Source organism: Phialemonium atrogriseum (genome assembly GCF_030411735.1).
Source record: "Phialemonium atrogriseum strain 8032-3 unplaced genomic scaffold QBC33scaffold_1, whole genome shotgun sequence".
NCBI lineage: Eukaryota > Fungi > Ascomycota > Sordariomycetes > Cephalothecales > Cephalothecaceae > Phialemonium > Phialemonium atrogriseum.
In genome coordinates, this window is record NW_026848138.1 from 2,554,439 (window position 1) to 2,580,723 (window position 26,285).

Below are 26,285 nucleotides of genomic sequence, written 5' to 3' on the forward strand. Positions count from 1 at the left end.
TCACCAACCCCCTACCACCCCCCCCCCCCCCCCCCCCCCCCCCCCCCCCCCCCCCCCCCCCCCCCCCCCCCCCCCCCCCCCCCCCCCCCCCCCCCCCCCCCCAAAGAAAAAAGGGGTAGTTTGAGTATCTTACATAGAACCAGGCTCTCAGCATCCACGCCCGATGCTGCTCAATCTGCAAGCGCTTAATCTTGATGTACGCCATGGTCATGGCACCAAGAAACATAATAGCCAGGAAGCCAACAACCGTTTGTGTCTCCACGCCACCACCAAAGGCATGCCTAGCGACCAAGAGCGCGCCGACAGTGGCAATCATCGAGAGCAGTACGACGATATAACCATTGATCCGATGGAAGAGAATGGCCTTGTGCCTAAGGACGGGCACGAACTGGAAGCAGGCGAGGAAGCCGCCCGGGAGGATTCCGGCGAGGTGAAGGATGATCCCGGCCTTCTCGTGGGGGTACTTGCGGTAGTTGTAGCACTCGCCGGGGGCGGTGCCCTTCTCGCTGCAGAGGAAGCGGGAGTAGCCGAGGTAGGAGAACTTCGCCAGGATGAAGCCCATCAGAGTACCGGTGAAGATGAACCAAAGGATGAAGTTGCACCCCTTGGAGAAGCCCAAGGGGTCGTACACCCTACGGGCGATCCGGACAAACTCGTTGGCCGGAGCTCTGTCGGATTTGGCCATGGTTGTTGAGGTTAGGCTTCTGATTCCGTGGGAGACTTGACGGGGTTGAGTTCATCACGTAGCGAGGAAAGGGTCTGCCGGTCTCTGATGGTGCTCTTATATTGATATGATAGTGATGATAGTGAATAGACAGTCTCTCCTCGATCCCAGAGTATTCACCGTGGTATGTGTTTGGTTTTAGGCAGCAGGCATTCTCAAAGCCCTGACGAAAGATTGCAGTATATTATCAAGCCTCCTAACGACAGTCGAGGTCAATGACTGAGCTTGTCAAAACGTCCCAATACCGAAAGCGGATAGACTTCCTTGTTCGCCGTGGTTTTTGGCTTCTGCTTAACTGGTGCTAAGCAAACCAACAACGCCAAGAACCATGGGAGCTCTCTCACGTTGAATCTTTTGTGAAGGATAAGGAGTGATTAATTGCACCCATTGTAGCACCAACTTGCTGGTTTCTACTCTCAGAGATTCGGGCATCCATCCTTTTCTGGCCAGGTCTAGGAATCACCTGTGCTCCACCACTCCTTACGCGCACAACAGAGTGTATCAGCACATTCCATTGCTCAGGGTGGAATGTCAAGGATACAGCTATATGTTTTGTTCAAACAGGATTGTGATTTCAGTTGGGAGTGCTTGCGCCTTCAGCCACCTGCGAATTCCTCAGGGCACAAACCAGGGTAGAATAAGGTCTAACAGACTAAGCGACTGCAACAGCTGTGCCCCCAAGCCACGTCCCAAGCCACGTCTACACGACTATTAGATTAGTACTAAAGACAAACTAGAGACCTACTTGAGTGGAATTTTGTGCTAGAGAGCAATCAGTAGTCTCCTGTGCACCCAGTTCATTGATCTTAGCTCCGTCGTGGTCAAGAATCATCAGAGTCACTGGCGAGTCAGAAGAGAAAGTGGCATTGGCTTAGCTGATGCCGGGGACTAGACACCGGCAATAGTCAAGAGTTGGTTGAGACCCTTTCGCACTTCGATCGTTGTCGACTTTGGCCACCGCTTTTAGAGCGTTGAAAAATTTACAACTTGACGCAAACAAGAGCATTTAAAATGGAAACAAAAATTAAAACTAAAAAACCAGACAGAAAATACTATTCCTAATAGGTGCAGTTTAAATCCGATAATCTAGGCGTTGTTGAGTTGTGAAAGACTCTGAAGGCATATTCATGTAGCTGGCTTGATAGCGTAGTTACTTGTTCGAGACGACTGGGTCGCCAGAGACATAAGATAATTGGTAAAGAGTCTCAACTTTTGCACTAATGTGAGATTGTTCAAATGACAAATATTGTCTAGATATGTTGAGGAGACTTGTGCAACCCATTACCTAGCGCCGGGTTATGACAACTCTCTCTTCCACAGCCGATACTTAGTGCTAAGTCGAGTTGTGATCGACACACGATTCTCCTCCACTACCATCCTAGTGATAGCTTTGGCCTGCGCTCATCGTCTGCCCCGCGACGAAGTATTAGTTCGATTGTATATGTCCCTTGCTCCAGTCGTAATGTGGAAGGTATAGCTTAAGATATTGTTCTCTTCCTATTTAAAGCACATCATTGCAAATATACACTATCTGCCTCTTGATGGCCCGCAAAAAATGCCCAGCGGATTGAAACCAGGGCACAGAGTCTATTCAGTGTAGGCGAGGTTGGTCACTACTGGGAGATGGCAGCTGCAGCAGCCACATCAGCTGTCAGGGCTGCAAGCTGCGGACGAGGAGGACGAGGCTGGATGGTGGAACCACACCCACACTTCAAAAATGGCCGGCTAGTCCGCGACTTCGCTGAAAAGCTGCAGGGGGTGCACTTTTCCGAGGGGAGGGGGGTTGGGCGAGGACAGGGGAGGATGAGGCCGAGAACAACGATGAGGAAAACTGAATTAGCTTCAGAACATGGCTTTTTATTGCCTCCAGAACGTTGTCGTCGACAACATGACCTTGGCAGATTTCCCTTTTGCTCCGTCCCCGGTTGACAGCTGACGTCTTCCCATGAGAAAGACGCGGCTGGAGGCGTTATTCTCTTCCTATGAGATCTGCGAAGATCGGGGCAAGTGAGTGGTTGTGGTCGAATTTCCTTGGACCCCTAAACTCTCCTCCAGTGCCGCGCAGCAGTCGATCGCAGGGCTGCTCGGCGAGTGTGGGGGACAATAGCGGGGTGCAGCATCAGTGTGTTAGGTCGTGACCAATGGAGGCCAATAATATCAGGCATCATTAGTAGTACTAGACTAACTATGCGGGCAGGGATATGCGTTTGGTATATAAATACCGGGTGTTAGGCTCTAACGACGAGCTAAAGCTAGCGCCCGTTGCCCCTGTGGGTTGCGCCGCACCGCGTGGTTGCACCGAATCTTCATTCAAAACAAACCGAGGTGCTGGTAAAGAAAGTCTTCTTTTTGTGTGAGCTCCGTATGGCAATCGCCCTTTCCCTACCACGCCACTACAGCCTGTCGTGTTTATCAATGGCCTGCTGAGTTGGAACGAGCTTCTACACTCTGCTTTTCCCTAGGTCCCCAGGACTCTCGGCCTACCGACGTCTCCTTCCCAAAGGGGGCTGAACCGCATCGAAAGGACACTCTTACCGTCCAGGATGTCGTTCTTCTTCGGAAGGGGAAGGACACGAACCAACACTGTTGATTTGCCGAAGCAGGCGCGGGAGCATGTTACCAAACTAGAGGGGCCAGCTGGTGCAGCAAAGGTTAATTCCTTCGCAGCTCTCGACCTGCATTTCAATGTTAATCTCACCTTCCTACCTAGGCCGAGGAGCTCGCCAGAGTTCTTAATCAGATGAAATCCATCCTGCAAGGGACCTATGGTACGCCATAGCCGCCTTCCTTTTTTTTTCTCTCTCACGGGACGGGGACTGACAAAGTTCGCAGAGGCAGATGTGAGCCCGGAGCAGATCTACCAGCTGGTGACGTCCATAATCGACGAGGACCTCCTTTACCTCCTCGCCGTAAACCTCCACAGGTTACCGTTCGAGTCGCGGAAGGACACCCAGGTCATCTTCTCGTACGTTTTCCGCTTCCGCCCGCCGACCGCCTCCGAGAACAGCGAACCAATTGCCCTGGCATACGTCGTCGACAAGCGGCCGCAGGTCCTAGTTGCGCTATGCAGGGGGTACGACCACAAGGAGAGCGCCACCCCCGCCGGATCGGTGCTGCGAGAGGTCTTGAAGAGCGAGGCCGCCGCGGCCATCATCCTGTACGATGACGGAGACGAGCTGGGGTCGAGCGCGCAGGGCATAATGGCGATAGAGAGGGACCGGCCGCAGAGCGGGAATGGCGTGTTCTGGCGTTTCTTCGACTGGATCGACAAGAGTTCTTTCGAGGTGGCGGCCGACGCCTTCACAACATTCCGGGTATGTCTACCCCCTTCTCGCCGGCGTCCTCTGGCATGGCGGGTGCTGACATGGATGCTACTCCCCAGGAAGTCCTTACCAGGCACAAGGACCTTGTTCCCAGGTATCTAGCCATCAACTTCGACCTCTTTTTCGACAAATACAATCATATTCTGGTCCAATCCAACAGCTACGTCACCAAGCGGCAGTCCATCAAGCTCCTGGGCGAGATCCTACTCGACAGGTCCAACTACAACGTCATGACGGCATATGTCGACAGGGGCGAACACCTCAAGATATGCATGAACCTGCTCCGGGACGACAGGAAGATGGTCCAGTACGAGGGCTTCCACGTCTTCAAGGTCTTCGTCGCGAACCCGCACAAGTCCATCCCGGTCCAGAAGATCCTCCTGATGAACCGCGACAAGCTGCTGACCTTCCTCTCCCACTTCCTCGAGGACCGGACCGACGACGAGCAGTTCATAGACGAGAGGGAGTTCCTCATCAAGCAGATCAGGAACATGCCTCCCACGCCTGTGGCACCTCAGCGCTAGGTAGTCGAGGTCGACTTGGGGTTCGGCAAACGGTGCATTTGGATTGTGTGTATAGCAGGAATTTCGGAGTCCGGGGTGTTCATGAGCTACGGTCGCATGTTGGGTTACCTTGACGCCGCGGGTAGGTGGCAGGTTGGGGTTAGTACAAGTCCGGGGCTTCCCGATCATTGGAACTGCTTGGGATTCTGGCGAGGTTAGGAGGCAGTAGGTAGGGAGACCATTGCTGTATTTTTGTCCCATAGCACGCACGAGTGGGGCCATCCTCCTGATGTGCCACGAGAAACAAATACACAATACTCTACCAAGTGGAATAGGTAGACAGAGCTGCCTCCTTTTCGCCCCAGTTAACTGTCTCTACTTGGATCTTGGCGTTGGGAAAGGACAACCCAGTGGAAGAAGTCACTGTAGCACTTCGAAAGCCCCGGTTTAATCCGCCTGTCTGAACTTGAATTCTGGTACGGATTCCGGAATAAATCTTGCATAACGACTCATGGCTATGGGAATTATGGGCATCTCGGCAAGCCACACCATGGCTAGAATGCCACCCCACCAGTCTCACGAGAGTCCCCCATTCAAGGAAGGGTACACGGATTTGTTGACCAACAACTCTCTCTATCTTTGATCAGGGATAGAAAACACTGTCCTCGAGAGTCGGGAGATTGTTCGAGAAATCAAGTACTTGAGCGGTTTAAAGACCGGGTGGAGGAGGGACCTAGGGTTTCGGCTGTTAGTCGTGAGGAGCAAGGGGCAGTCTACAGAGCCACCTACCGAGCTATATCCACCCATTCCGGGCGGTGAGGCGGATGGAGGGGGTGGCGGAGGAGCAGAGCCGGAAGGCGGTGGCGGCGGTGGAGCTGCCTCGCTCGGCGGGGGAGGGGGCGGAGATGCCGCGGTGCCCGGCGGGTGAGGAGCAGCAGCGCCTTGTTGTCCAGCCTGCGCCGCGGCAACCCATTGCTGGTACATCTGCATATATCTAAGGGGAAGTCAGTAACCCGTAACGCGGCCCGGTATGGCTGAGGATTGGTCTTACGCGGCGTAACCACCATACGCGGCATAGGGGTCGGAGGTTCCGTAGTACTGCGCGTATTGGGCAGCATAATCAGCAGCACCGGGGGTGTTGCCAGATGCTGCGGGGGGCGAAGCAGTCGCCACCTCAGCGACAGGCGCCGGCGAGTTGCTATAGCCGTTGTTCCTGTTATACCCCTGATAGCCTCCTGAGCCGTGCGACCGCTCGCCATAGCCTCCTGGGTTGTGCGATCGATCGCCATATCCTCCTGAGCCGCCAAAATTACGAGGTGGCCGGGCTTTGAACTCTTCGTACTGCTCCTTCACGTTGGCAAGAAGATCTTCGCACAATTCCTTGCCCTTCTGGACCATCTGAGCGTCTGGGCCGCTGTTGTGCATTGTTAGAAGTTGCGTCAGTTTCGTCGGGGCGCGGTAGACCTACGCAACATGCAGGAACATTTCCTCCTCGCTCTCCTGTCCCGTAGAAAGCTCAACATAACCCGAGCCACGGCCTTTGATTTGGACACGGCAGCCGGTTTCCTGTTGGATATGCTTCACATAGGCTCCGCCATGACCAACGACCTGGGCACGAAGGTTGAAGCCAGGAATCGGTTCAAGGTCGATGGGGATCTTCTCCTCGGGCCATTTGCGCTGTTTCAAATTAGAGTCGGGAGGGGAGGCGGCAACAGAAAAGTTGGGAGGGTAAACATACGCGGCCAAACTCATCACGCTCGACCTGTTCCTGGTCTCTGCGGCGGAAGCGTCTCTCGTCGACCAACTGGGGAAGTTCCTGTTTCATCAGTTCCTCGATCTTCGCAACAGCTCGCTCAAGTCCTTCTTTGGAGGTGCTGGTAATATGCAAATAAAGCGGCGGGTTCTGTACAAAAAAAAAAAAATGGTGAGCCGTGGTGTCTTATAAACTTCAGATGAAGAGACATACCGCTGGCGTCGCCATAGTCTTGTCGGGATAGTAGGCACCCCGAGTGGTAATATCTTTCGAAAGTCAATAGGTCAACTATGGCTCCTCAAATCGGCTGGATTTATAGGTGAGGCGTACCGGCACCAGTTTCATCTTTGATCTATATCAAGCAGCCGAGGTCAGCAGGGGCAAAAGAGGGTGATCCTGTACGGCTATCATGCTTCAGTAAGCAAGACTATTCCCGTACAGAGACGGGGGAGGAGAATCGATTCAGGGCTGGAGAGTCAGCTGAGATAACCGAGAGTATTTACCATTTTCTGGGTTGACCCTTTGGTCACAAGATATCGGTTTCGCAGATCGTTCACTTCAATATCCTTGATGTAGTCGCCGTCGGAAATATACATCTCTCCATTGATATTCGCGGAGGCGTGGTTTACGTCGCCGGATTGAGTTGTCGGGGAACTAGACTTGACAGGAGGAACATCGACATGCTGGATGCCCTTGCGCGCTTGAAGCTGGGCATTGATCCTGGCAGCAGCAGCAGCTGTGATGATGCTATTAGTGACAAGTCTCGGGCAAACCAAACGACTGGAGTAACGAATATGGAGGCTTGCTCCGGTGGCAACGTACCAGCAGCTGCAGCTGGATCAAGTGGAGATTTGGAATCCGGGGTTGAGCTGTTGCGCGCCTTGGAAAGAGGGCTTCGCTCTCGCGCGGTCTCCTGCCTTCGAGGTGGAGAGCGCGATCGTCTGTCAAATCGCGATGCTCGCTTTGGCTCAGGTTCAGTCTGGTCAAAGCGGGAGCGCTTGACGCTGCGCCGTTCGGAGTCTTCCATTCTGTCAGGTCCTCATGGAAATTTGGTGAGTTGTTCCGACTTGTATCCTTCGTCGTGTGTTGTAGGTTGTGCCGAGCAGGTAGGTACCTAGATTGAGGTGGGCTGTGACTTTTCCAAGGTCGAGCCTCGCAAACTTGAAGGCTCAAGCAGCTAGTACAGGGTCCACTCTGGACTGGGTTCGGACCAATATTTTCTCCAGGTTCCGGGGAAGCAGCCAGTCAAATCCCTGCATCTGCAGGTGCTTCGACGCTTGGATCGGGCTTAGGTTCAAATGTACCCAGTCGTTTCAACATAAGTTCTACCCTGCGCTGGAAAAATTGGCTCACTGAGGTGCTTGAAAACTTGGTCACTAGCCGCTGCCTCCTTCTACCAATTCCTAGACTGTCAACCTAGGTCGTCAGGAATTCACCCAGGTACTTCGTGCAGGTTCCACTATCGATTCACGTGCAAACCAGGATCCGTTAGCTTCTTGCGCACGGACTTCTCCGCACCACAAATGGTCCAGACTCCGATTATGGCCGAAATTTTTAATCCCAGCACAGCGGTGATTCATCCCTCCAAGTGCCCGTCAAAGGAGGAGTCACGAAACGCTGAGTTGAACTTATTCCACCTTTAGTGGCTGTGAGACCCATCGATTCTGATCAGGGGACCTATCGTTCTCCTAATTGATCAGGAAAATGGCATCTCGAAGCTTCTTGAAGTCGGCAGCATGGCGAATCCTCACACCGACGGCTCGGGGCATCCCAGCTCTTCCCACCCACGCAACGCCAGTGGCCCTTCGATACAGCTCTAGCAGCAGCTCGACTTCCGCCATGGCCTACAAAGCCATCAGACGGCGCCAGGCCCCCCTTCCCATCAGCGATGCACCACCGTCTTGGTCAGCCCAGGCTGCCGTCTCGAACATCCTCTACGAGACGCCCACACCGTCGACTGCCCCGCCCAAACGGCATGTCCTCAATTGCCTTGTCCAGAACGAGCCGGGAGTGCTCTCGCGCGTCTCGGGAATTCTTGCAGCTCGGGGCTTCAACATTGACTCCCTTGTCGTGTGCAGCACCGAGGTGGAGGATCTCTCTCGGATGACCATCGTGCTCACTGGTCAGGATGGCGTTGTCGAGCAAGCCCGGAGGCAATTGGAAGATCTGGTGCCTGTCTGGGCGGTTTTGGACTATACCAACGCTGCCCTGGTCCAGCGGGAGCTTCTCCTGGCCAAAATCAACATCCTTGGGCCAGAGTACTTCGAGGAGCTCCTCACTCATCACCGGGAGATAACTGCTATCGACCAAGAATCCGAGGTTCAGAACGAAACTAGTGAGCTAAGCTTGGATGAGCTTGCAAAGGACTTCCATCCCAGCCGACTAGCTGCTAGCGAGGCGCTGAGGCACAAGCACGAGCATCTGAAGAGCATCACCTATTTCGCCCACCAATTCGGTGGCAAGGTACTAGATATCAGCACAAATAGCTGCATTGTTGAGATGTAAGTGGAATCCGCCCAAGTTCATCGGGCTGTCCTTCGGTTACTGATGAATTCAGATCTGCCAAGCCAAACAGGATCGACTCCTTCCTCAAGCTGATCGCCCCCTTCGGAATTCTGGAGTCAGCCCGCACTGGCCTAATGGCTCTGCCACGATCTCCTCTGTACGGACCTAACGAGGACGACGGACATGTGAAGGATGCAGATGAGGTGGTTGATGCTAGCCAGTTACCGCCTGGCTGATGGGCTGGGTTTATGTTCGGTTGCTGTTTGCCTGACTTGGTTTTTGGACTCCGTGTACATACTGGCGGGTAATTGGACTGATTTAAGCATTGCTTTTGTGCCATATTTTAACGGCGTGCTATCTCCGATCGCCCTCCTTCTTTCCCCAGACCCCCTCCCAAAACCTCGACCATGACACACGTCTTATAGCAGATTTCCTTTGTTGACGACGAATCCTTCTAGCGCAGCTGCGTGATCGTCAATTGGGTTGTTCTCCGTGACAAGTAATAGTCGTGACAAGCGTCTGTACTTACCAACAGCTGCCCACAGGCGATTCTCTGCTTCCGGAAAGACGAGAGATCGCGGGCTGTAGAAGACCTCATCTGCGACCTCTTCTGGGTGGCGAGGCAAGCAGTGCATGAACTTCCAGTCGGGTTTGGCACCGCCCCGCTCTGCAAGCTCATTTGTAATCTGAAACCCGGAGAACGCGTTGAGCCGTTTCTGCGCATCTACCTCTTGGCCCATGGAAATCCAGGTGTCGGTGACCAAGATATCCGAGTCCCTGACAGCTTCTTCGGGAATGGTTGTCTCGGTGAGCTTTCCTGGCGACGCCACGCCGTCTCCCGCAGAGACTATGACCTGTTTCATGGCATCGGGAATGCCGTAGCCAACTGGGGAGGCAACAGAGATATGAATACCCATCTTGACACATGCCGTGGCAAGATCGAAGAGGACGTTGTTCGAGTCGCCTATCCATGCGATCTTCAGCCCCTCAAGGCCGAGACTTGACTCCGTAGGCACCCTTTCTGGGAATGCCTCGTGGATGGTCAAGAAGTCGGCAATGGTCTGCAAGGGGTGGAAGTCGTCAGATAAGGCGTTGATGACGGGGACTGACGAATGTTTCGCCAGGTTTGCGACATCGGAGTGAGGGCCAACTCGAGCCACCATACACGAGGTCATGGATGAGATTACGACGGAGGTGTCGTGGAGGGACTCATTCACCTAGTGGGTGGTTTAGCCAATGTGCAAGTCGCGGGAGCATGTTGGGGAACTCTTACGCCCAACTGGATGTCATCCTTGCCAAGGAACATGGGATGGCCCCCCATCAAAGCCACTGCAGCCTCGGTAGACACGCGTGTCCTAGTGCTACGCTTGCTAAACATCATGGCCACTGTTTTGCCCGTCAACGTCCCACTCAGAGACTGGGGCGTACCATCGGCAGACCAGGCGTCTTTAACAGCTGCCTTGTGATTGGAAGCATTGCGGACCAAGGAGGTGAACTCGGATGGAGTTAGGTCGCTGATTGACATCAAATGGCGAGGGGCCGTTGCAGAACCGGACATGGCCCTGGTTTGAGCACTCCTGACGGCCATCTGGACGGGGCGAAATGTTGGCCGATGCATGGTTGTGGACGGTGAGAGTAATCAAGGGAAGACTGAGCAAAACAAGTTGACGAAACCAATGGATGCTGTGAGCGAGTTAGAAACTGAACCAGGACCAAGACAAGGCTGCTAACTCGGATTCATACATTTCAGGTAACTAGATGAATTATGAGTCAGCTCAAGTTGACTTTCATGAAGGCCAATGACCTGCCCATCACAACGTCTAACGGTGTGAGAGAGGTCTTGACTCAGAGATTTGACCGCCAAACCACGTTATGAAAAGGGCTAGAGTGATATGCAGAGGGAGGAACAAGGTACCTGCGACAAGACTTGGAAGGATGCAAAGCCTTTCCTACCAGGAGAAGAAGGGGAAGGTTGGCGTCTTTATGAAGTTACTCCTCTCCACCGGTTCGATATATTGGCATCTGGAAGCTGCCGACGTCTTGCAGGAGTTTGCCCTCTGTTCTGTCACGAGTGTCAAGTCGAAGTCAGGACATCCTCCTTTTGCTTCATCGATATGTTCAGAGTTAAGTCTGTGTCTGTCGTTGCGCTAGCCAATCATAAAAAAGGTAATCAACATTTGCAGGCGAGCATCCTCGCTACCTACAGAAGAAGACTAGCGGCCCTGCTAGCCCTATAATCCTACCATACCCAATGAAGCTTGGTTGTGTTTGCTTCAGTCTGGAGCACGTGGACGACTCAGAGACCCCGAAATGTACTCCATGCACTGCGCAGAGATACGTGTACTCGTAGGTGCCTGGGTGGCCTATGCGCCGCAACCAACTCGGTGGCGGAAGCCAGGCACCGATGGGAAGGGGTACGTGCGTAGCACGACGTTCGACATGCCTTGGTTTCAGGTGACGACATCGGCACCTTTGTTGTCCTTCAAGCACTCCTCCATTCTAGAACCTTAATTTAAGACATTACGCACACAACGGCTTCCTCGATTGAGAGCACCTCTTGCAAGTCCACGAGGCAGATCTTTGGCCATGAACTGAAAGGGGGCTTGGCCGAGATCATCGCACACGTTAACGCCATCCCCCTTCCACCCCAGCGATCGCCATCACCATGTCCGACTCAGCGTCCGGCAGAGCCTCATCTCCGCTGCTCGCTGGCCAGGACGGGTCCAAAGCATCCATACAACCTTCGGAGATCTCATTCGAGTCTACACCGCTTCTCTCAAGCACCGGATCTAATGTCCGGTATGATGGCAGAGAGGATGAATCCGTCCGCAGTGACGCCACCTCGATCGCCGCATCGGTCAGGTCTCGACACACCGACGCATCATCAATAAAGAGCAGTACCAAGAAGTCAAGTCGATTACCCTCCATCATCGCCATGGTTATTCTTGCGCTGTTTTCCACTGGCATAATCATCGTGGCCTTCTTCGCTCCTGCTGCGGTCGAGGAGTATGCCAAGGAGGCGGCTGTTCTGGAACCGACGAGTCTGTCCCTCGAATCGATAACATCGAACGGGGTCCGCGCTCGCATTCAAGCCGTATTCAAACTGGATGGGACTCGTGTTAGGAACGATCATGTTAGGAGTGCTGGCAGGGCCGCGACCTGGATGGTGAGACAACTGGGTACGGGGGAGACCAATATCACCGTCTATCTTCCCGAGTATGACAACATTCTACTTGGTACGGCCAGCGTGCCACCGCTGGTTATCGACATTGTGGATGGCCACAGTACAGTCATCGATTTCGTTGCCGAACTCGTGCCTGGCGACGCGAATGGTATCCGGACGATTGCCAACGACTGGTTAGACGGGAGGCTCGAGTTGCTGAGGATTCATGCCAAAGCAGATGTCCACCTCAAGTCCGGAATTATTCCCCTTGGGACGCACGCCATCTCTGAGTCCCTTACTTTTGAAGGTCAATATCTCTACCGTTCTTTCGCTTCGTTGTATTTTGGAGAGAAATCGCTCTTTTAAAAAAAAAATCGAACACAATCCAATTTCTCTTGCTCGTCCCGCCACTGCTTGATCTCTTGGCTGATAGATTGCATAGCCAAGAAACTGTCTGACCTACCGCAATACAACATCACTCGCTTAAATTTCCTCGAAGTCCCTATCCCCGGCGACGGTAATCGAGGGATGGGCGCAGAGGTCTCATTGACGGCGTTCAACAAATATCCTGTCTCGATTGATGTTCCGAAACTCGGATTTGAGATCCTCGTATCTGGCTGCAGCCCGTCCGATCCCTACATTCTCGTTGCCGACGCTGTCACTGAGCCTGTAGCCGTGCGGCCGATGTCAGACGTTGTCGCCGAAGTGAATGGCCTCATCAGAGGCCTTCCCGAATTGCTGCTACAGGCCTGCCCCAACTCTGACTCGTCCCCGCTGGACCTCTTACTGAAGCAATACCTCGACAGCGAGGCGGCGACGGTATTCGTTCGTGGCGCCGAGCAGCCGAGGGCCGACATGCCGGGCTGGCTAGCAAAGATTCTGGCCAGTATTACACTTCCCGTTCCGTTTCCCGGACGGTCCTTCGATAACCTCGTCCGCAATTTTTCCGTGGCCGATGTCCGATTTACGCTTCCCAGCCCCTTGGCCGATCCGGACGATCCGGACGCAAATCCGAAAGTTTCAGGGGTCATCAAAGTGCTGGCGGCCCTGCCATCCGAGATGAATTTCGATATCAATGTCACTGATATCCGGGCCACCGCCGATGTCTTCTACCAGTCGAATAAACTGGGGGAGCTTGACCTTCAAGATTGGTTAAAGGCCAACTCGACAAGACTAGATGCAAAGGAGGGCCGCGAGGCTTTACTCAAAATCCAGTCCCGAATAGAAGACGCGCCCCTGAATGTCACCGACAGCGATGTCTTAACCGATGTTGTACAAATGTTGCTATTTGGTGACGAGCAAGTCATCTTGGATATCAAAGCCGATGTCGGCGTCAAAGTGCTGACAGTTCTTGGGGCACTCACTTTGAAGGGCATCCCCGCCGAGGGCCAGTTCCCAGTAAAACGTCCGTCTTCACTTTGGTAGTGTTAGTCACCTTCAACTTGAATAGATCTCATGTTGAGTCTAGTCTTCAAGCCCTGCGGGGATGCTTACCTTCAGATGGCATGCTGACATTTCTCAAGCTCTTCCGAGAAACTCGCTCACCGAGCTAGAACCGAGGATTGGCAACATTACCATCCTCGAGACCACACCTGGGTCTATAAGGCTGGAGGCTCTGGTCAATGTCACAAATCCGACCCCTTATACAGCCCATATCCCATCCATCAACATCCACGTTATCAGTAACGGCTCCCTTGTTGGTGAAGCGCTTGCCGAGGATCTGGACATTGGCCTTGGAAATAACACCAACCTCAAGGTGTCGGCTCTATGGAACCCCTCAAGGGGCGGCGACAAAGGTATCCAGACAGGGCGGGACCTTCTCTCTGAATACATATCCGGCTTCAACACTACTGTGACGTTGAGAAGCCATAGAGGGAGCATACCCTACCTGCCTGAAGTTGGCCATGCCCTGTCGAGACTCAATCTCACCGTTGCGGCGCCACGGCTCAGAATCCCCGGTGACGACGATAATGAGCAGAGCCACTTTATCAAGGATGCCACATTTCACGTATTCTCGTCGACCGCCACGTTCACCTTATTCTCGCCCCTTGAGCACAACACACTGTACCTTGAGCGTGTCAACGCGACAGCCTACTACAATCATACGGACCCGGTGGGGAGGATCGAGTACGGCTTGCCATTTGCGTGCCCTCCCGGTGCGTCGCAGACGCCCAAACTCCCCGTCGAATGGTCCCTGGACTCGGTTGGATACGAGAAGTTGAGGAAAGCATTAGGCGGCCAAATGAAGCTAGACGCAGAGGCCGTCGTTGGCGTGCGGCTGGGAGCTTGGAAGGAGACGCTCTGGTACATCGGAAAGGGAATTGGGGCAAAGATACGGGTCTGAAATATAAATCCGGCGCAAGGGGCTGGCTTGTGTGCTTCCATAGCCGGTGTTATTAGGAGTCCATGGCGGAAAGATTGCTTCTGCTGGCGCACCACCGATTCCTCCAGGCACTGACTCGAGTGCTACGGATGTCATAGAATATGATGCGTTGCTTTTTTCGGACATATACATTATGGGCTAGAACCCCCTGTTGATGTTTGGCTATTTGTTGGCTACTTCTAGAAAGGCGAGAAATATAAGAGGAACCTCTCCGTCAGCTCGAGCGGCATCTGGATAAACTTGATCGTGTCGGTAGTCCAGGCCTCATTTTCCGTCCTCACCCCGACCAGTCTCGCGTCCTTGCTAGTCGGCCTCCGCGGCTCCCGGCTGATGGCCATGGTCACCTCGCACTCCCCCCGCCTGATAGCCACGGGGCCCCTGAGCCGCGCGAAGACCTCGCCGCCGCCGCCCTGGACATCGAAGACGCTGACGCTGTGGTCGATCTCCATGGGGCTGGGGTTGGTCACGAGGAACGTGGTCGAGACGCCGGAGACGTCGACGACGCGCGCGGCCAGCCCGCCCATGGCCCGGATGCGGACGTCCTTGCTGTACACGCACCGGCCCGTCACGCCGACGGCCGAGACGCAGCACGGCCCGTTGTCGAGCGTCAGAACGAGCCACTCGTCGTCGACGGCCGACCGCACGAAGGCCCGGAAGGCCGCCAGATCGAGCACCCTGACCGTCTGGTTGCGGACTTCGACCCGCGAGCCGCCGGGTCGGGTCATTATCTGGGGCAGTTGAAGCTTGCCGAAGCGGGCGCCCCTGAAGACGAGGTCGACTTCCATGGGAGACACTGTCGCTGAGATGGGTCCGGTCCCGGTCACTAGAGCCGAGACGCTTATCACGAAGGTGCTTTGGGGAGACGGTGTTAGCACGCTGTTCTTGAAAGCTTTGCTCAGTTATGCGAAAGGGGGGGAGGCGCGAGATAGTTCTTACTCTGCTGTTGCATTGGTAATCCTGACGAAATCCACCTCGAGACCTGAATAGTCCAAAATGAATTTGACGATACGATGCATGGCTGTGACTTGAATTATTCCAAGTTGCCGGCAACTTCTTGAGCGCAGCTAAGTGGCTTGAGGACCAGAAATAGCAGTTAAGTCTGGAGGGATAACGATGGTTCGTTGGCTGATTGTGAATGAAGAGGCAGCGAGCCTGAGGGTGAGTATAGGGGTAGGAGATAGATAGATCTGGTAGTCCACCTTGGTCGGTGCCCTCTTCTTATACACAGCAGCTAGAGGGTTTCTCCTCACACAGAAGACTTCACCAAGGGACAGCAAACAGATTGCATATGCCTTCCTGGACGACTCAGAGTTGGCAGTAGGAGCAGTTCTATGGCCAGCCGCAATGTTACACAACAAAAGTCGTATAACTGGGCCAAGCGGGAGGCAGCGGATCTGAAGTCTAACGTGTGGGCAAGCAAAGGTGCATGTGTGGGCTGCGGGAAAACTAGGGACGATGCTACCGAGTCTCATCGTCTCAGGCATCTTCTGCCGGCTCACAAGCTGGTCAGAGAACTGAATTGCACAAGGGGTAACGTCGCCCTTCAACCCAAGCGACAAACTATAGTACACAGAGCATATACAAGGCGTCGGCTGCCATACAATCGCGAAGGGAATGACTAGGCTCATGATGCAGCCTTGAGAGTAGCAGCTTCGTTCCTCGCCTGTGCAACAAGCGCAGCCTCCCTCCTTTGCGCCTCCAGCATTCTCCGTACCCTCTCGCGATCCACCTCGCCCCTCTTCCTCAACTCCTCAGCATCTCGCAGCTCGGCCTCCTCTTGTGGCGTGGGCAGTACCGGAACCGCGCCCGTCTTCTCCATGAACTCCTTTAGTATGATGCTCGAGTGCAGCGCCTTCATGTTGATCGAGACTGTCCGCTCGCCCTGGGCCGGTTCGGGTGCCTTCGCAAATCCGTCCGCGGAAGAAGCAATCTCAGACTGGGCGCCTTCCTCGGCAGCGGCAGCGGCAGCATCGGCGTCTTTACTGCCATCACGGAAGTATAGTGTCATGGTCGCGGGGCCGGCCTGGTCGGTGGTCCGGTTGACGATCATTGGGATGGCCGGGTTCCAGAATTTCAAACGCGGCAGGCTCTCTCGCCAGAACTTCCTGTAGGATCCACGTCGTCAGGAAATGCCCTGCAACGGCCGTCTCACGCTCGTCGGAGACGCTGCGATCGGGGGCAACGTACCTTGGCCCCATATGCCCCTCGCTGTTCTTCTTCGCAAACTCAATGTGTATCCGCGTAACATCGGGGGGTAGGAGGGCTGCGCCGGGTCCATGTCGAATTTCTAAGAGCTGCTCTAGTCGTTAAGCAATGGGTCATCCCGCCAAGTTGGGGCGGTCGTGGTTCAACACGTTACCTTCTGTTTGCCGTTGTTAGTTTTCCCCTTATGTTTCCTAAGGGGCGCGGAATCTGCAAACTTACTCCTCTTAATTTGTTCATTCGCCGTATGACGCCCACCATCTTGACAAGTAGCGGTGCACCTGTTGGTGCCGTATGAGCTGCTTGATCTCGGTCTTTGCGAAACGCGATGCTGCTCAATCCTTAAAGTTTTGGATGCGGCTCCGCTTGAAAATGTCCCGAGCTACCAATGCACCGGCCCAGTGGCGCCGGGGTCTTATCACTAACGGGCTTAGCGCCAATCGGCTTGCCTGCCGGGGAGACGCTGTGGAACAAATTTTTGATGCCCACCCAGAAAGAACCAGGGTGAAGCTCTTAATCGCGACATCTTCCTCAACTCCGCGTCAGGTAGACAAACAGAAGGCAGTTTGAGACAGCCTAGTTGTCTGTGGACTGACTGACTAGAAATGCAGTCAAGCAGATCGATCAGCTCGAAATGGCTCAGGAGAGCCTTCAACATCGGGAATGGCCCTTTGAGTTCCGAGCTTCCACTCTATCTTTGTCCAAGCCTTGTCAGAAGCTCGACAATAGGTCGTCGCACCTTTGTCTACCGTCCGAGCCAAGCAAAAGCCGGGTGTAGACAACAGGCTAGGCGGTTACACACATACACTGAGAGCGCAAGCGCGACAACACCGCCAATACCGTCGTCTCCTCGCCCCCTGAGGACGCTGCCCCTACAGTGTTCCGGCTGCGGAGCTTTGTCTCAAACCTCTCTACCCAACCAGGCTGGATATTACGATTCAGAAAGGAAGTCCGTCGGTTCCTACCTGGGGCTACTCGAAGAGGAGAAGAAACGTGTCCGGGACGATGATCGCGTCGTCCAAGATGCGCTTCGTTCCTTGGAGCTGAACAAGCTGGGCGGACTGGGGACTGACTTGAAGACGCTGCTAAAAAAGCCCACGGCCGCCAACTCAAGCCTCATCCCCGAAAGCTCGAAAGCGCCCCTCTGTGATCGCTGCCACAACCTGATCCACCACCATGTCGGAAACCCGATATACCACCCCACCATCGAGTCCCTGCGAGAGACAATCGAAGAATCCCCGTATAAATACAACCACGTCTATCACGTGGTAGACGCCGCCGACTTTCCCATGTCTCTGCTGCCCAGGATCAACCAGCTCATTGACATGATGCCGCTGCGGTCACAGAACCGGAGGTCGAGGTCGGGCAAATACCACCGAGGTCGGAAAACTGAAATGAGCTTCATCATCACCCGATCGGACCTGTTGGCGCCTGTGAAGCAACAGGTGGACTCGTTAATGCCCTACCTCAAGGATACGCTACGAGACGCCCTGGGTAGGGCTGGGAAGCATGTTCGGCTCGGAAACGTGAGGTGCGTTAGCGCCAAGAGGGGTTGGTGGACGAAGGAACTGAAGGAAGAAGTCTGGGAGCGCGGTGGTGCTGGTTGGATGGTGGGCAAGGTGAATGTTGGCAAAAGCCAACTCTTCGAGGCTGCTTTCCCCAAGGGGAGGATGGACTGGACCCCGCCGAAGCATCAGATCTCCGTCCCGGTCTTTCCAGCGGCCCAACCAAAGACTCCTGTTGAGACTATTTCTGAGAGGACCACATGGGAAGACGCACAGGGCAGCTCGGCGATGCTCGAAAACAACGACATGGATGAATCGTCCCTTCTGCCGCCCGCACAGGTCGAGACCAACTATCCCGCTATGCCTGTTGTTTCGTCTCTACCGGGGACCACCGCATCGCCAATCCGGGTGCCGTTTGGAAATGGAAAGGGAGAACTGGTTGACTTGCCTGGACTGGCCCGGAGTGACTTGGAAATGCACGTTAAAGAGGAGCACCGTGCCTCCCTCGTCATGAAATCCCGCGTTCTCCCTGAGCAGCAAGTCATCAGACCCGGCCGCTCGCTCCTGCTGGGCGGCTTCATACGCATCACTCCCAAGACTCCCGACCTCACCTTCCTCGCGTATGCTTTCACGCCAATCGAACCCCACCTGACCTCGACGGAAAAAGCGATCCTCGTCCAGGAGCAGTCCGAAGAAGCCCCAAACGTCGACAACATTTCCGTGCCCGGCACGGGAGCAAAGATTCAGCAGGCGGGGTCCTTCCAGCTCCGTTACGACGTGACGAAACCGCGAACCGGGCCCATCACCCGGCGAGATGCCGCGGGCATCAACATCGACCGCTTGCCCTACCGCGTGCTGGCCATAGACATACTCATCGAGGGCTGCGGCTGGGTGGAGATCGTCGCGCAGGTGCGGACGAACCAACTATTTGCTACGACGAGCGAGGCTCGGGTCGAAGAAACGAAGGAGGTCACAAACCCGGAGAGGTTGGAGAGCCTGGATTTGTCCGATCCCGAGCCAGGGGAGAAGAACGGAGTGGCAAACCCCGAGAAGCTGGAGAGCCTGGATCTGTCCGGTCCCGAGCCAGAGGCCCATGCAGAGCCCGAGGCCTCTTCGGCGGAACCGAACTGGCCTGTCATCGAAGTCTTCTCTCCTGAAGGCAAGTTTATCGGGTCACGGAGGCCGATGAACGCCTGGCTGCTGAACAAGCCGAAGAATACGACTACAAGGTCTCGACCCCGACGCAGCATGAAAGGGGCCAAGAAGAGAGAGAAGTCTGCCCGCCGCGCATCAGAGACTGTGGGTGGTCCTGAGTAACCCCAGTGAGGGAATTGTTAGGTGCCTGAGAGAGCAGGGGATTGGTCAATGTACTGATACGATATATTACTGTGAGTCTACTCCGCAGGGAGGTTCAGATTTAATCATAATGAAAACTGCGGACGGCTAGGAAAACAAATACTCCCCTTGATAATCCTCGTTGATTCCCCCGTGGTTTGTTCCCAAGCAGGGTTTACAACTTGCCAGTTGCGAAGACCCACTTTCCAAGTTGCACCGAGAAAGCTGGTGCTGGTGCTGATGTTCAATTTTTGATTCATTTTCAACAAAACAAATGCAAATGATCCAATTGTAGAGCTGTGTACCTCCGTATGGACCCCCTATTATTTGACTGATATACGTGCTCGCACTAGTGGTTAGTACGACTTACAATAATAATAAAAACCACAACGCAATGGAGCGCCCTGACGTTGTCCGCCCGCTGGGGCACATGTAAGTGCCTCTCGTCTTTTTAAACGCTTAGGTACTCAGTTCGTTGTCATTGACTATGGACGCAGAGAGATGTACTCATCATCTCGCCATGCCCTTGGCTTGTACCGGGGCATAGCAAATGCATGCCAGTACGTGGTTCCCGCTCAGGCGTTGCGGTCAGGGTCTGGATCCCTCAAGGCAGTGGTCGAGAGCGCGTTGGCGCGGACCATCCTCCGGCTGGGTTCCCTGAGGGTGGGAATAATCGACGAAGACACGAATAAGCCGTGTTTTACGCATATTCCCTCCATTAATCTCCATGATATTATCGAATGGACAGTGGTAAAACAAGGAGGCGGATCCTCGGATTTGGAATCCGAGCTTCTGAGGGTGATAGAGAACCGGCTCGACCAGGCGTGGTGTGACATGCACCTCCGCCCACCATGGAAATTGATTGTTGTTGAGGATTCCCGACGGTCCGCGGGCGGCAAGGATCCTGTGGTCTTGGAAATGGTCTTCGCGGCGCATCATGCTATTTCTGACGGCAAGAGCACCGCTCTGCTTCACGCCGTGCTTCTGGAGGAGTTGAACCGAGCCAGCGAGCCGCCATCGACGCTGAGGGACCACGTGCTCAGTTTCCATGACAGCCCGGTACTTGCACCGACGCAGGAAGAACTTGTGAAGTTCAACATATCCTGGTCGTTCCTCTTCAGGTGTTTGTGGGACGAGTTCGGACCTGCCTGGCTGAAGAGCCAGGTACCCGATAGGCCGTGGACGGGAAAGGCCATTGCTCTCGCCCCGAACGGGCTGAACCTGCGTTGCGTTACCATCCCCTCTGATGTGGTGCAACTGGTGCTCACCGCATGTCGGTCACACAGCACAACCTTTACCGCACTACTGCACGCCCTCGTCCTGTGTTCTCTCTCGGCCCGAGCCCCTGCCAACGTTGCCACCGCATTTAGCTCAAGCACAGCCATCAGCTTGCAGCCTTTTGCACGCCTGCCCCCCGGCGTTAATATGGACCTCTCTAAGTTCATGACAGACATGAACACGGCGATGTCGCACAAGTTCGGCGCCCAGGTCGTGGCCGAACTTCGGGGAGTGGAGCCTGGAGCCTCCAAGGAGAATCTCGTGTGGCGCTCAGCGGAGGCGTTGCGGGCTGAAATACAAAGGCGACTCGACACGCTCCCAGACGACGACATCACCGGCTTGTTGGCCTGGGTGGGCGACTGGAGAAAGCACTGGCTGGCCTTGATCGGGAAACCGCGAGATGATACCTGGTCCGTCTCCAACATTGGCTCGAACCGCTACAACGGCGGCAGCGGTGGCGACGCCGAAGGATGGCGGATCCAGAGGTCCATATTCACGCAGCCCGCCATGGTTGCCGGCCCTGCCTTTGCCGTCAACGTCTCGGGCGTGGACGGCGGTGTAATCACGCTGACGTTGAACTGGCAAGAAGGAATCGTCGAGGCCGGGCTAATTGAGGGCATTGCCGGGGATCTACAGGCCTGGTTCAAGCATTTCAAGCAGACCCAGACGTTCGGAGGTTTCAGAGGCTGCAGCTCGTAAATCAGTCGCGACTTCCCGTCTAAGAGACCTTCCTACCTATTTAATGAGGTACCTAGCTACAGATGAACCGAGGTCAATATTGTATTGGAATGTACGAATGCTTGGCGCGTCTAAATCTGGGATGCAGTGGGCTAGCCACCTAGATACGCAGTCCCCGGCAGCAGCTCGAAAGTTACCTAGCTTCCTGTTTGACTTGGATTGTCATACCTTGGTTGCTCTGCCTTGGAAGGGAAGGGAGAAATACGAAGCTTCTTTTTCCGGGGTCGTGACTGCCCCAGTGAAGGGAAAAAAAAAGGGGACCCCTCACTAGGTAAGCACGGTAAGGCATGGAACCTGAAAAACGCCCAATGGATTCCAGCCAGCCCCTCGACGTTTCGTTCCCCCCAACATACAGATACCCAGTCACCTATACAGATTAGACTCGCATCGAAGCTTCTCCTTCATGTATCACTAGCTGGACCACCTTACTTCTCTTTGCCCCAACTTCTTCGCCACCTTCTCTGTCCGTCTCTCGGCCTCCTAGAACTTGTGTCTCACGACTGGTGGGAATGGCTATGACCTCACAGCGACGGCCGAGAAGGTAAGGGAGCTGAATATCGACGAGCCTCTAGCCCTTTTAAACCGCCCCAGCAACCCGCGCCCTGGCCACGTCCATGCCCTCCTGTCGCATCCGGCATGGGAAATAAACTACGGTTGCTGAAATGCAGTCGGCGTTGTCACACTCTGCCCGTGGTCTTACTCGCCGCCGAACCTTGAAGCATCATGGCTCCTTCGTCGGATCGACTTGACTCCCGCCCTCCTCCCGATCTCTCTCCCCCCGATCGTCCTCCCCCGGGTCTCCCTCCTCCCGAAATGTCTCTCCCGCCCCACCGTCCTCATCTCACCCCTGCTCGATTCACCGGTCGTTCTCGAATGACGGACCCTGCGCCGTTGGATGGTGCGCAGGTCCAAGCCTCGAGCTCGTTCTTGGATGAACATCTCCATCCTCCGCGCAATACACGCCCTGGCCATGGACGGTCCATGAGCAATCCCTTCCCCTCGCTGTTCTCGAGCATGAGGAAGAAACAGAGTCGAGTATTATATGGACGTTCTGACTCTGACGAGAGCGATGCCGGAGGCGCCCGCGTTCCCAAGTCCCAGGGCAAGTCCCACCCGGGACCCAGTCGGAATGGCCCAACGGGGAGTCGGGATTTTGTTACGGGGCAATGCATGACTTGCGCCTCTCTGGTTCGGTGGCCCAGGGAGTTGGCGGTCTTCAGGTGCACCATTTGCTCGACTATCAATGACCTGCAACCAACGTTGTCTGAAGGGAGGAGAGAGCGCCCAGAACAAGGAAGATGGGCCCCGGAGGAGGCATCTGGTCTTGCACATCGATCTCCGAGCTGTGAGAAGCCCCCTCAAGTCGCCCAAGACCTCCCGTGAAGCTGTGGTGAGACGCTGATAGCTATTTTCAGCCAACCCGATATCTCTCGAGCACAGTAGAGCCCTTATCACGCAGTGTATCAAAACATACCTTGATGCTGCGCTCACTGAGCCTTCCCGCGATGAAGATGCCGGTAGCTCGGTGCAAGCAAACGAACTCCATGACCCAAGCTTGTCAAGAGTTGGTAATGCTAGCAACGAAACTCGCAGGGTCGTCCCAATACCGATGTCGACGCTTTCACCACCCGTGTATGGACTAGGGCCATCGAGTGATGGGTCCGCGGACCCTAATAATCCCATGCGCCGTAACAGTCCCATGTCTAGGTCGTTCTCAACGTCCTACCCCGAGAGACGGAGAGTTCTTCACGATATGGCCTCACACAAGGTTTCTTATCAGAACTTCTCCGCCCCCGGGCCGGATGCAAGGTCGAAGCGGATCTTCGGACCTCTTGAAAACTACCTTGTCAGCTCATTGGCCTCGTTTCAGTCACTGAACTCGTCATTTGTGGTAGACCGTGCAAGTTTCAACGGCCAACTTGGAGCCGAGCCGGTTCGCCAGCGTCCCTGGGAACCTCGCAAGGACCCTGTATGCGACGGTCAGCCCGTCGCCGATCTGGATCCAAAACTGCTGCTATTAGGTGACATTGCTGAGAACGGGTCATGGTGGACTGGCGGCCAGGAAGACCCTATACCGGCGAGAGTAGCATCGCACGAAAGCGACGATAGACGATCTCTCACCAGCCAAAGAAGCCCCCGTATCGACTGGGGCGAACTGGGCACCTGGTATTCAACCGTCATCAACTGCGGGCAGACCTGGTTGAGCATATACCATGAACTGGTGAAGAACAACTCGTCCCTGGCGGCAACGGACGCGAGGCTTAAGGAGCTGGAAGCACAGCTCCTCCTGGCGCAGGACCACGCACAGCGACTGCTTCTGAAAGCTACAGAAACGATACTCAAGCGGCCCAGCCGCCCCATTATAAGACCGTCGGAGCTTCGATTCCTGCTCATCATCCTTGCCAACCCACTCTTAACCCCTTCCTACAGGCCATTCGCCGGCGTGTTCAAACATCCTGACGGGCTCTTGTCTGGTGCTCGTGAGCGTGCTTCGCATGCCTTCTCTGGGCGACACTCGGGTATCATAAAGCGTATCCTGGGTCTCATTTCTAACACGCCCAATGAGTGCCAGAGTCATCTCGTGTCCTGGTTTGCAAGGTATCCGCAGGCGCAGTTCATCAGAACCAAAGACCTGGTCGGGAGTTTCTTGACCTATCGCTTGATGCGCCAGAGCGAGAAGAAACAGGAGGTCAGGGTAGATATCACTGGTGGGCTTATACCTAACATGTCGGCCGCTACGTCTGCCGCCTCTCTACGCGCTGCCTTGAGTCACCCGTCGGGGTCGAGCAGCAAGCAGGGAGAGAGACAAAAGAAGACTCTGTATCATGATGATTGGCAGATCAGGGCTGCTGCCCAAGTCATGGCATTGATTTTCGCCGCCAACAACTCGGTCCATTCCAGGCCAAGGCTCCCGGAGACATTGTCTACTAGCCGCAGCGACAATACCGGCTTAGCAACAAGGAACGGGGTTCAGGCAAGGGGGCAGATCCTTCCGACCAGCGATTTCTATACCACCTTCCTCGACGACGCAGACCTGTTGGCAGACTTCGAGGCTTGGGAACTTAGGAGGGGAAAGTTCTCCTTCTGCCAATACCCGTTCCTGCTGAGCATATGGGCCAAGATTCAAATCCTCGAGTATGACGCAAGACGGCAAATGCAAACCAAAGCGCGAGATGCTTTCTTCGACAGTATCACGAGCAACAGGGCCATCGAGCAGCATCTTGTCTTGAATGTTCGCCGGGATTGCTTAGTTGAGGACAGCCTCAAGGCGGTCAGCGAGGTTATCGGCAGCGCCAGTGAAGACATCAAGAAGGGCCTACGCATCACATTCAGGGGTGAAGAGGGTGTTGACGCCGGTGGCTTACGGAAGGAATGGTTTCTGCTACTAGTCAGGGAGGTGTTTAACCCCGATCACGGTACGTGAATTGTGATATGCGCCAAAGGAGACGTGGTTTGCTCGTTAACTGACTCTTTTCGCACACACGAAAAAAGGCATGTTCGTCTACGACGAGGACTCTCAATACTGCTACTTCAATCCGAATTCGTTTGAGACCTCGGCCCAGTTTTTCCTCATCGGTGTTGTCTTCGGTTTGGCAATTTATAACTCGACCATTCTGGACGTTGCGTTACCACCCTTCGCATTTCGGAAACTGCTGATGGCAGCCCCTGCCCCTGCCGCATCCCCGGCCGCCATCTCGCAACCCCAGGCCAAGCCAACAATAACCTACAACCTAGATGATCTGGCCGAATATCGGCCGCGACTGGCAAAAGGCCTTCGCCAGCTGCTTGAGTACGAAGGGGATGTGGAATCGACATTTTCCCTTGAGTTTGTGGTCGGTATCGACAAGTATGGCTCTTTGGAGCATGTTCCGCTTTGTATCGGTGGAGAGAGACTCGCCGTGACGAACGCCAACCGGCGCGAGTATGTCGACCTTTACGTACGTTACCTCCTCGACACATCCGTCTCCCGTCAGTTCGAGCCGTTCAAACGTGGCTTCTTCACTGTCTGCGGCGGGAACGCCCTCTCGCTCTTCCGGCCAGAGGAGATAGAACTCCTGGTTCGAGGGTCCGACGAGCCCCTTGATGTGGCGTCGCTGAAGGCTGTTGCAAACTACGATAACTGGGGCGGCAAGAACCCGGCCGAGTCCGAGAAGACAATCCAATGGTTCTGGCAGACGTTTGAAGAGGCATCCCCCGAGAACCAACGCAAACTCCTTCTGTTCGTCACTGGAAGCGATCGTATTCCAGCCATGGGGGCAGCCTCGTTATCCATACGCATTACTTGTAACGGGGACGACTGCGGCAGATATCCTACTGCGCACACTTGTTTCAACGTTCTGTCATTGTCGCGTTACAAGACCCCAGAGAGGCTGAAGACCATGCTCTGGACGGCAGTCCGAGAAAGCGAGGGGTTCGGGTTGAAATAGACGAGCACCGCAACCAGTGCCAGTACCAGATCATGGCCAGGACGTGTTTGCATGACCGGATTTAGGGAATCCGTGTTGCATTAGCCGTCGTCGTCGTCGTTAACATAACCCCTATAGGAGAGCTCGAAACGCCTTGTCTCGAACTCCACTGCCGCAGGAGTGGTTGTTTGTACCTAATGAAGTAATGACGGCCTGGGAGAAACAATCGATAGAATCGATAGAATGTATTTCTTACGCTGAGTTGCAGCATAGCGTTGTGTATAGGCTATAGCGAAGGCAAACTATTACCCTCCTTTAAGTTCGATTTGACCCATCCAAATAGCATCATCACTCCAGGATTTACAACCCATAGGTCGGATACCGTACGCCGACATTTAATTATTTCGATTAGCTATGGACAAGTCGGGTCTACCCTCTGAATCACCGCCCCGTACTCCTTTCCTCGC

At 54.7% G+C, this 26,285-nt stretch overlaps 11 protein-coding genes across 11 annotated transcripts in view; 6 read left to right on the forward strand and 5 right to left on the reverse strand.

The window, feature by feature from the left end:
* Positions 1–685, reverse strand: part of QBC33DRAFT_554408 (uncharacterized protein) — a gene marked incomplete at both ends in the record, with an annotated part of 1,386 nt that extends 701 nt beyond the window's left edge. Inside the window, one exon of the mRNA XM_060429510.1 lies at positions 134–685. Within this exon, the coding sequence (XP_060289181.1) occupies positions 134–685 (552 nt within the window). The remainder of the gene's footprint in view (positions 1–133) is intronic.
* Positions 686–2,937: 2,252 nt separating this feature from the next.
* QBC33DRAFT_523001 (Mo25-like protein) lies at positions 2,938–4,872 on the forward strand. Its single transcript, XM_060426589.1, has 4 exons — positions 2,938–3,375; positions 3,435–3,492; positions 3,557–4,038; positions 4,107–4,872. Exons 1-4 carry the CDS (start codon positions 3,268–3,270, stop codon positions 4,569–4,571), a joined length of 1,113 nt encoding a protein of 370 aa, XP_060289182.1. The 5' UTR covers positions 2,938–3,267; the 3' UTR covers positions 4,572–4,872.
* Positions 4,873–5,259: 387 nt separating this feature from the next.
* QBC33DRAFT_554410 (putative kh domain-containing protein) lies at positions 5,260–7,330 on the reverse strand (the record flags this gene model as incomplete). Its single annotated transcript, XM_060429511.1, has 9 exons — positions 5,260–5,283; positions 5,340–5,544; positions 5,602–5,964; positions 6,019–6,227; positions 6,289–6,453; positions 6,517–6,569; positions 6,634–6,655; positions 6,807–7,039; positions 7,126–7,330. 9 exons carry the CDS (start codon positions 7,328–7,330, stop codon positions 5,260–5,262), a joined length of 1,479 nt encoding a protein of 492 aa, XP_060289183.1.
* Positions 7,331–7,878: 548 nt separating this feature from the next.
* Positions 7,879–9,146, forward strand: QBC33DRAFT_523011 (acetolactate synthase small subunit, mitochondrial). The gene is made up of 2 exons (XM_060426590.1): positions 7,879–8,804; positions 8,861–9,146. Exons 1-2 carry the CDS (start codon positions 8,008–8,010, stop codon positions 9,042–9,044), a joined length of 981 nt encoding a protein of 326 aa, XP_060289184.1. The 5' UTR covers positions 7,879–8,007; the 3' UTR covers positions 9,045–9,146.
* Positions 9,147–9,227: 81 nt separating this feature from the next.
* QBC33DRAFT_442747 (mitochondrial ornithine carbamoyltransferase) lies at positions 9,228–10,426 on the reverse strand (the record flags this gene model as incomplete). The annotated part of the gene is made up of 3 exons (XM_060424197.1): positions 9,228–9,271; positions 9,338–10,025; positions 10,082–10,426. The coding sequence occupies 3 exons, from the start codon at positions 10,424–10,426 to the stop codon at positions 9,228–9,230; spliced, it is 1,077 nt and encodes a 358-aa protein (XP_060289185.1).
* A 1,047-nt stretch (positions 10,427–11,473) lies between these two features.
* QBC33DRAFT_442361 (uncharacterized protein) lies at positions 11,474–14,315 on the forward strand (the record flags this gene model as incomplete). The annotated part of the gene is made up of 3 exons (XM_060424184.1): positions 11,474–12,278; positions 12,414–13,376; positions 13,495–14,315. 3 exons carry the CDS (start codon positions 11,474–11,476, stop codon positions 14,313–14,315), a joined length of 2,589 nt encoding a protein of 862 aa, XP_060289186.1.
* A 218-nt stretch (positions 14,316–14,533) lies between these two features.
* Positions 14,534–15,370, reverse strand: QBC33DRAFT_442333 (uncharacterized protein; the record flags this gene model as incomplete). The annotated part of the gene is made up of 2 exons (XM_060424182.1): positions 14,534–15,206; positions 15,291–15,370. The coding sequence occupies 2 exons, from the start codon at positions 15,368–15,370 to the stop codon at positions 14,534–14,536; spliced, it is 753 nt and encodes a 250-aa protein (XP_060289187.1).
* Positions 15,371–15,716: 346 nt separating this feature from the next.
* On the reverse strand, positions 15,717–16,928 carry QBC33DRAFT_523024 (CI-B8 domain-containing protein). Its single transcript, XM_060426591.1, has 3 exons — positions 16,779–16,928; positions 16,542–16,651; positions 15,717–16,459 (listed from the first exon to the last, which is right to left on the reverse strand). The coding sequence occupies exons 1-3, from the start codon at positions 16,815–16,817 to the stop codon at positions 15,979–15,981; spliced, it is 630 nt and encodes a 209-aa protein (XP_060289188.1). The 5' UTR covers positions 16,818–16,928; the 3' UTR covers positions 15,717–15,978.
* Positions 16,929–17,067: 139 nt separating this feature from the next.
* QBC33DRAFT_523025 (uncharacterized protein) lies at positions 17,068–19,652 on the forward strand. Its single transcript, XM_060426592.1, has one exon. The coding sequence runs from the start codon at positions 17,162–17,164 to the stop codon at positions 19,376–19,378; it is 2,217 nt and encodes a 738-aa protein (XP_060289189.1). The 5' UTR covers positions 17,068–17,161; the 3' UTR covers positions 19,379–19,652.
* Positions 19,653–19,657: 5 nt separating this feature from the next.
* Positions 19,658–21,754, forward strand: QBC33DRAFT_36329 (alcohol acetyltransferase). The gene is made up of 2 exons (XM_060423938.1): positions 19,658–19,828; positions 19,894–21,754. Exons 1-2 carry the CDS (start codon positions 19,791–19,793, stop codon positions 21,371–21,373), a joined length of 1,518 nt encoding a protein of 505 aa, XP_060289190.1. The 5' UTR covers positions 19,658–19,790; the 3' UTR covers positions 21,374–21,754.
* A 471-nt stretch (positions 21,755–22,225) lies between these two features.
* QBC33DRAFT_443592 (HECT-domain-containing protein) lies at positions 22,226–25,839 on the forward strand (the record flags this gene model as incomplete). Its single annotated transcript, XM_060424231.1, has 3 exons — positions 22,226–22,774; positions 22,818–24,828; positions 24,905–25,839. 3 exons carry the CDS (start codon positions 22,226–22,228, stop codon positions 25,837–25,839), a joined length of 3,495 nt encoding a protein of 1,164 aa, XP_060289191.1.
* Between the last annotated feature and the right edge of the window lie 446 nt (positions 25,840–26,285).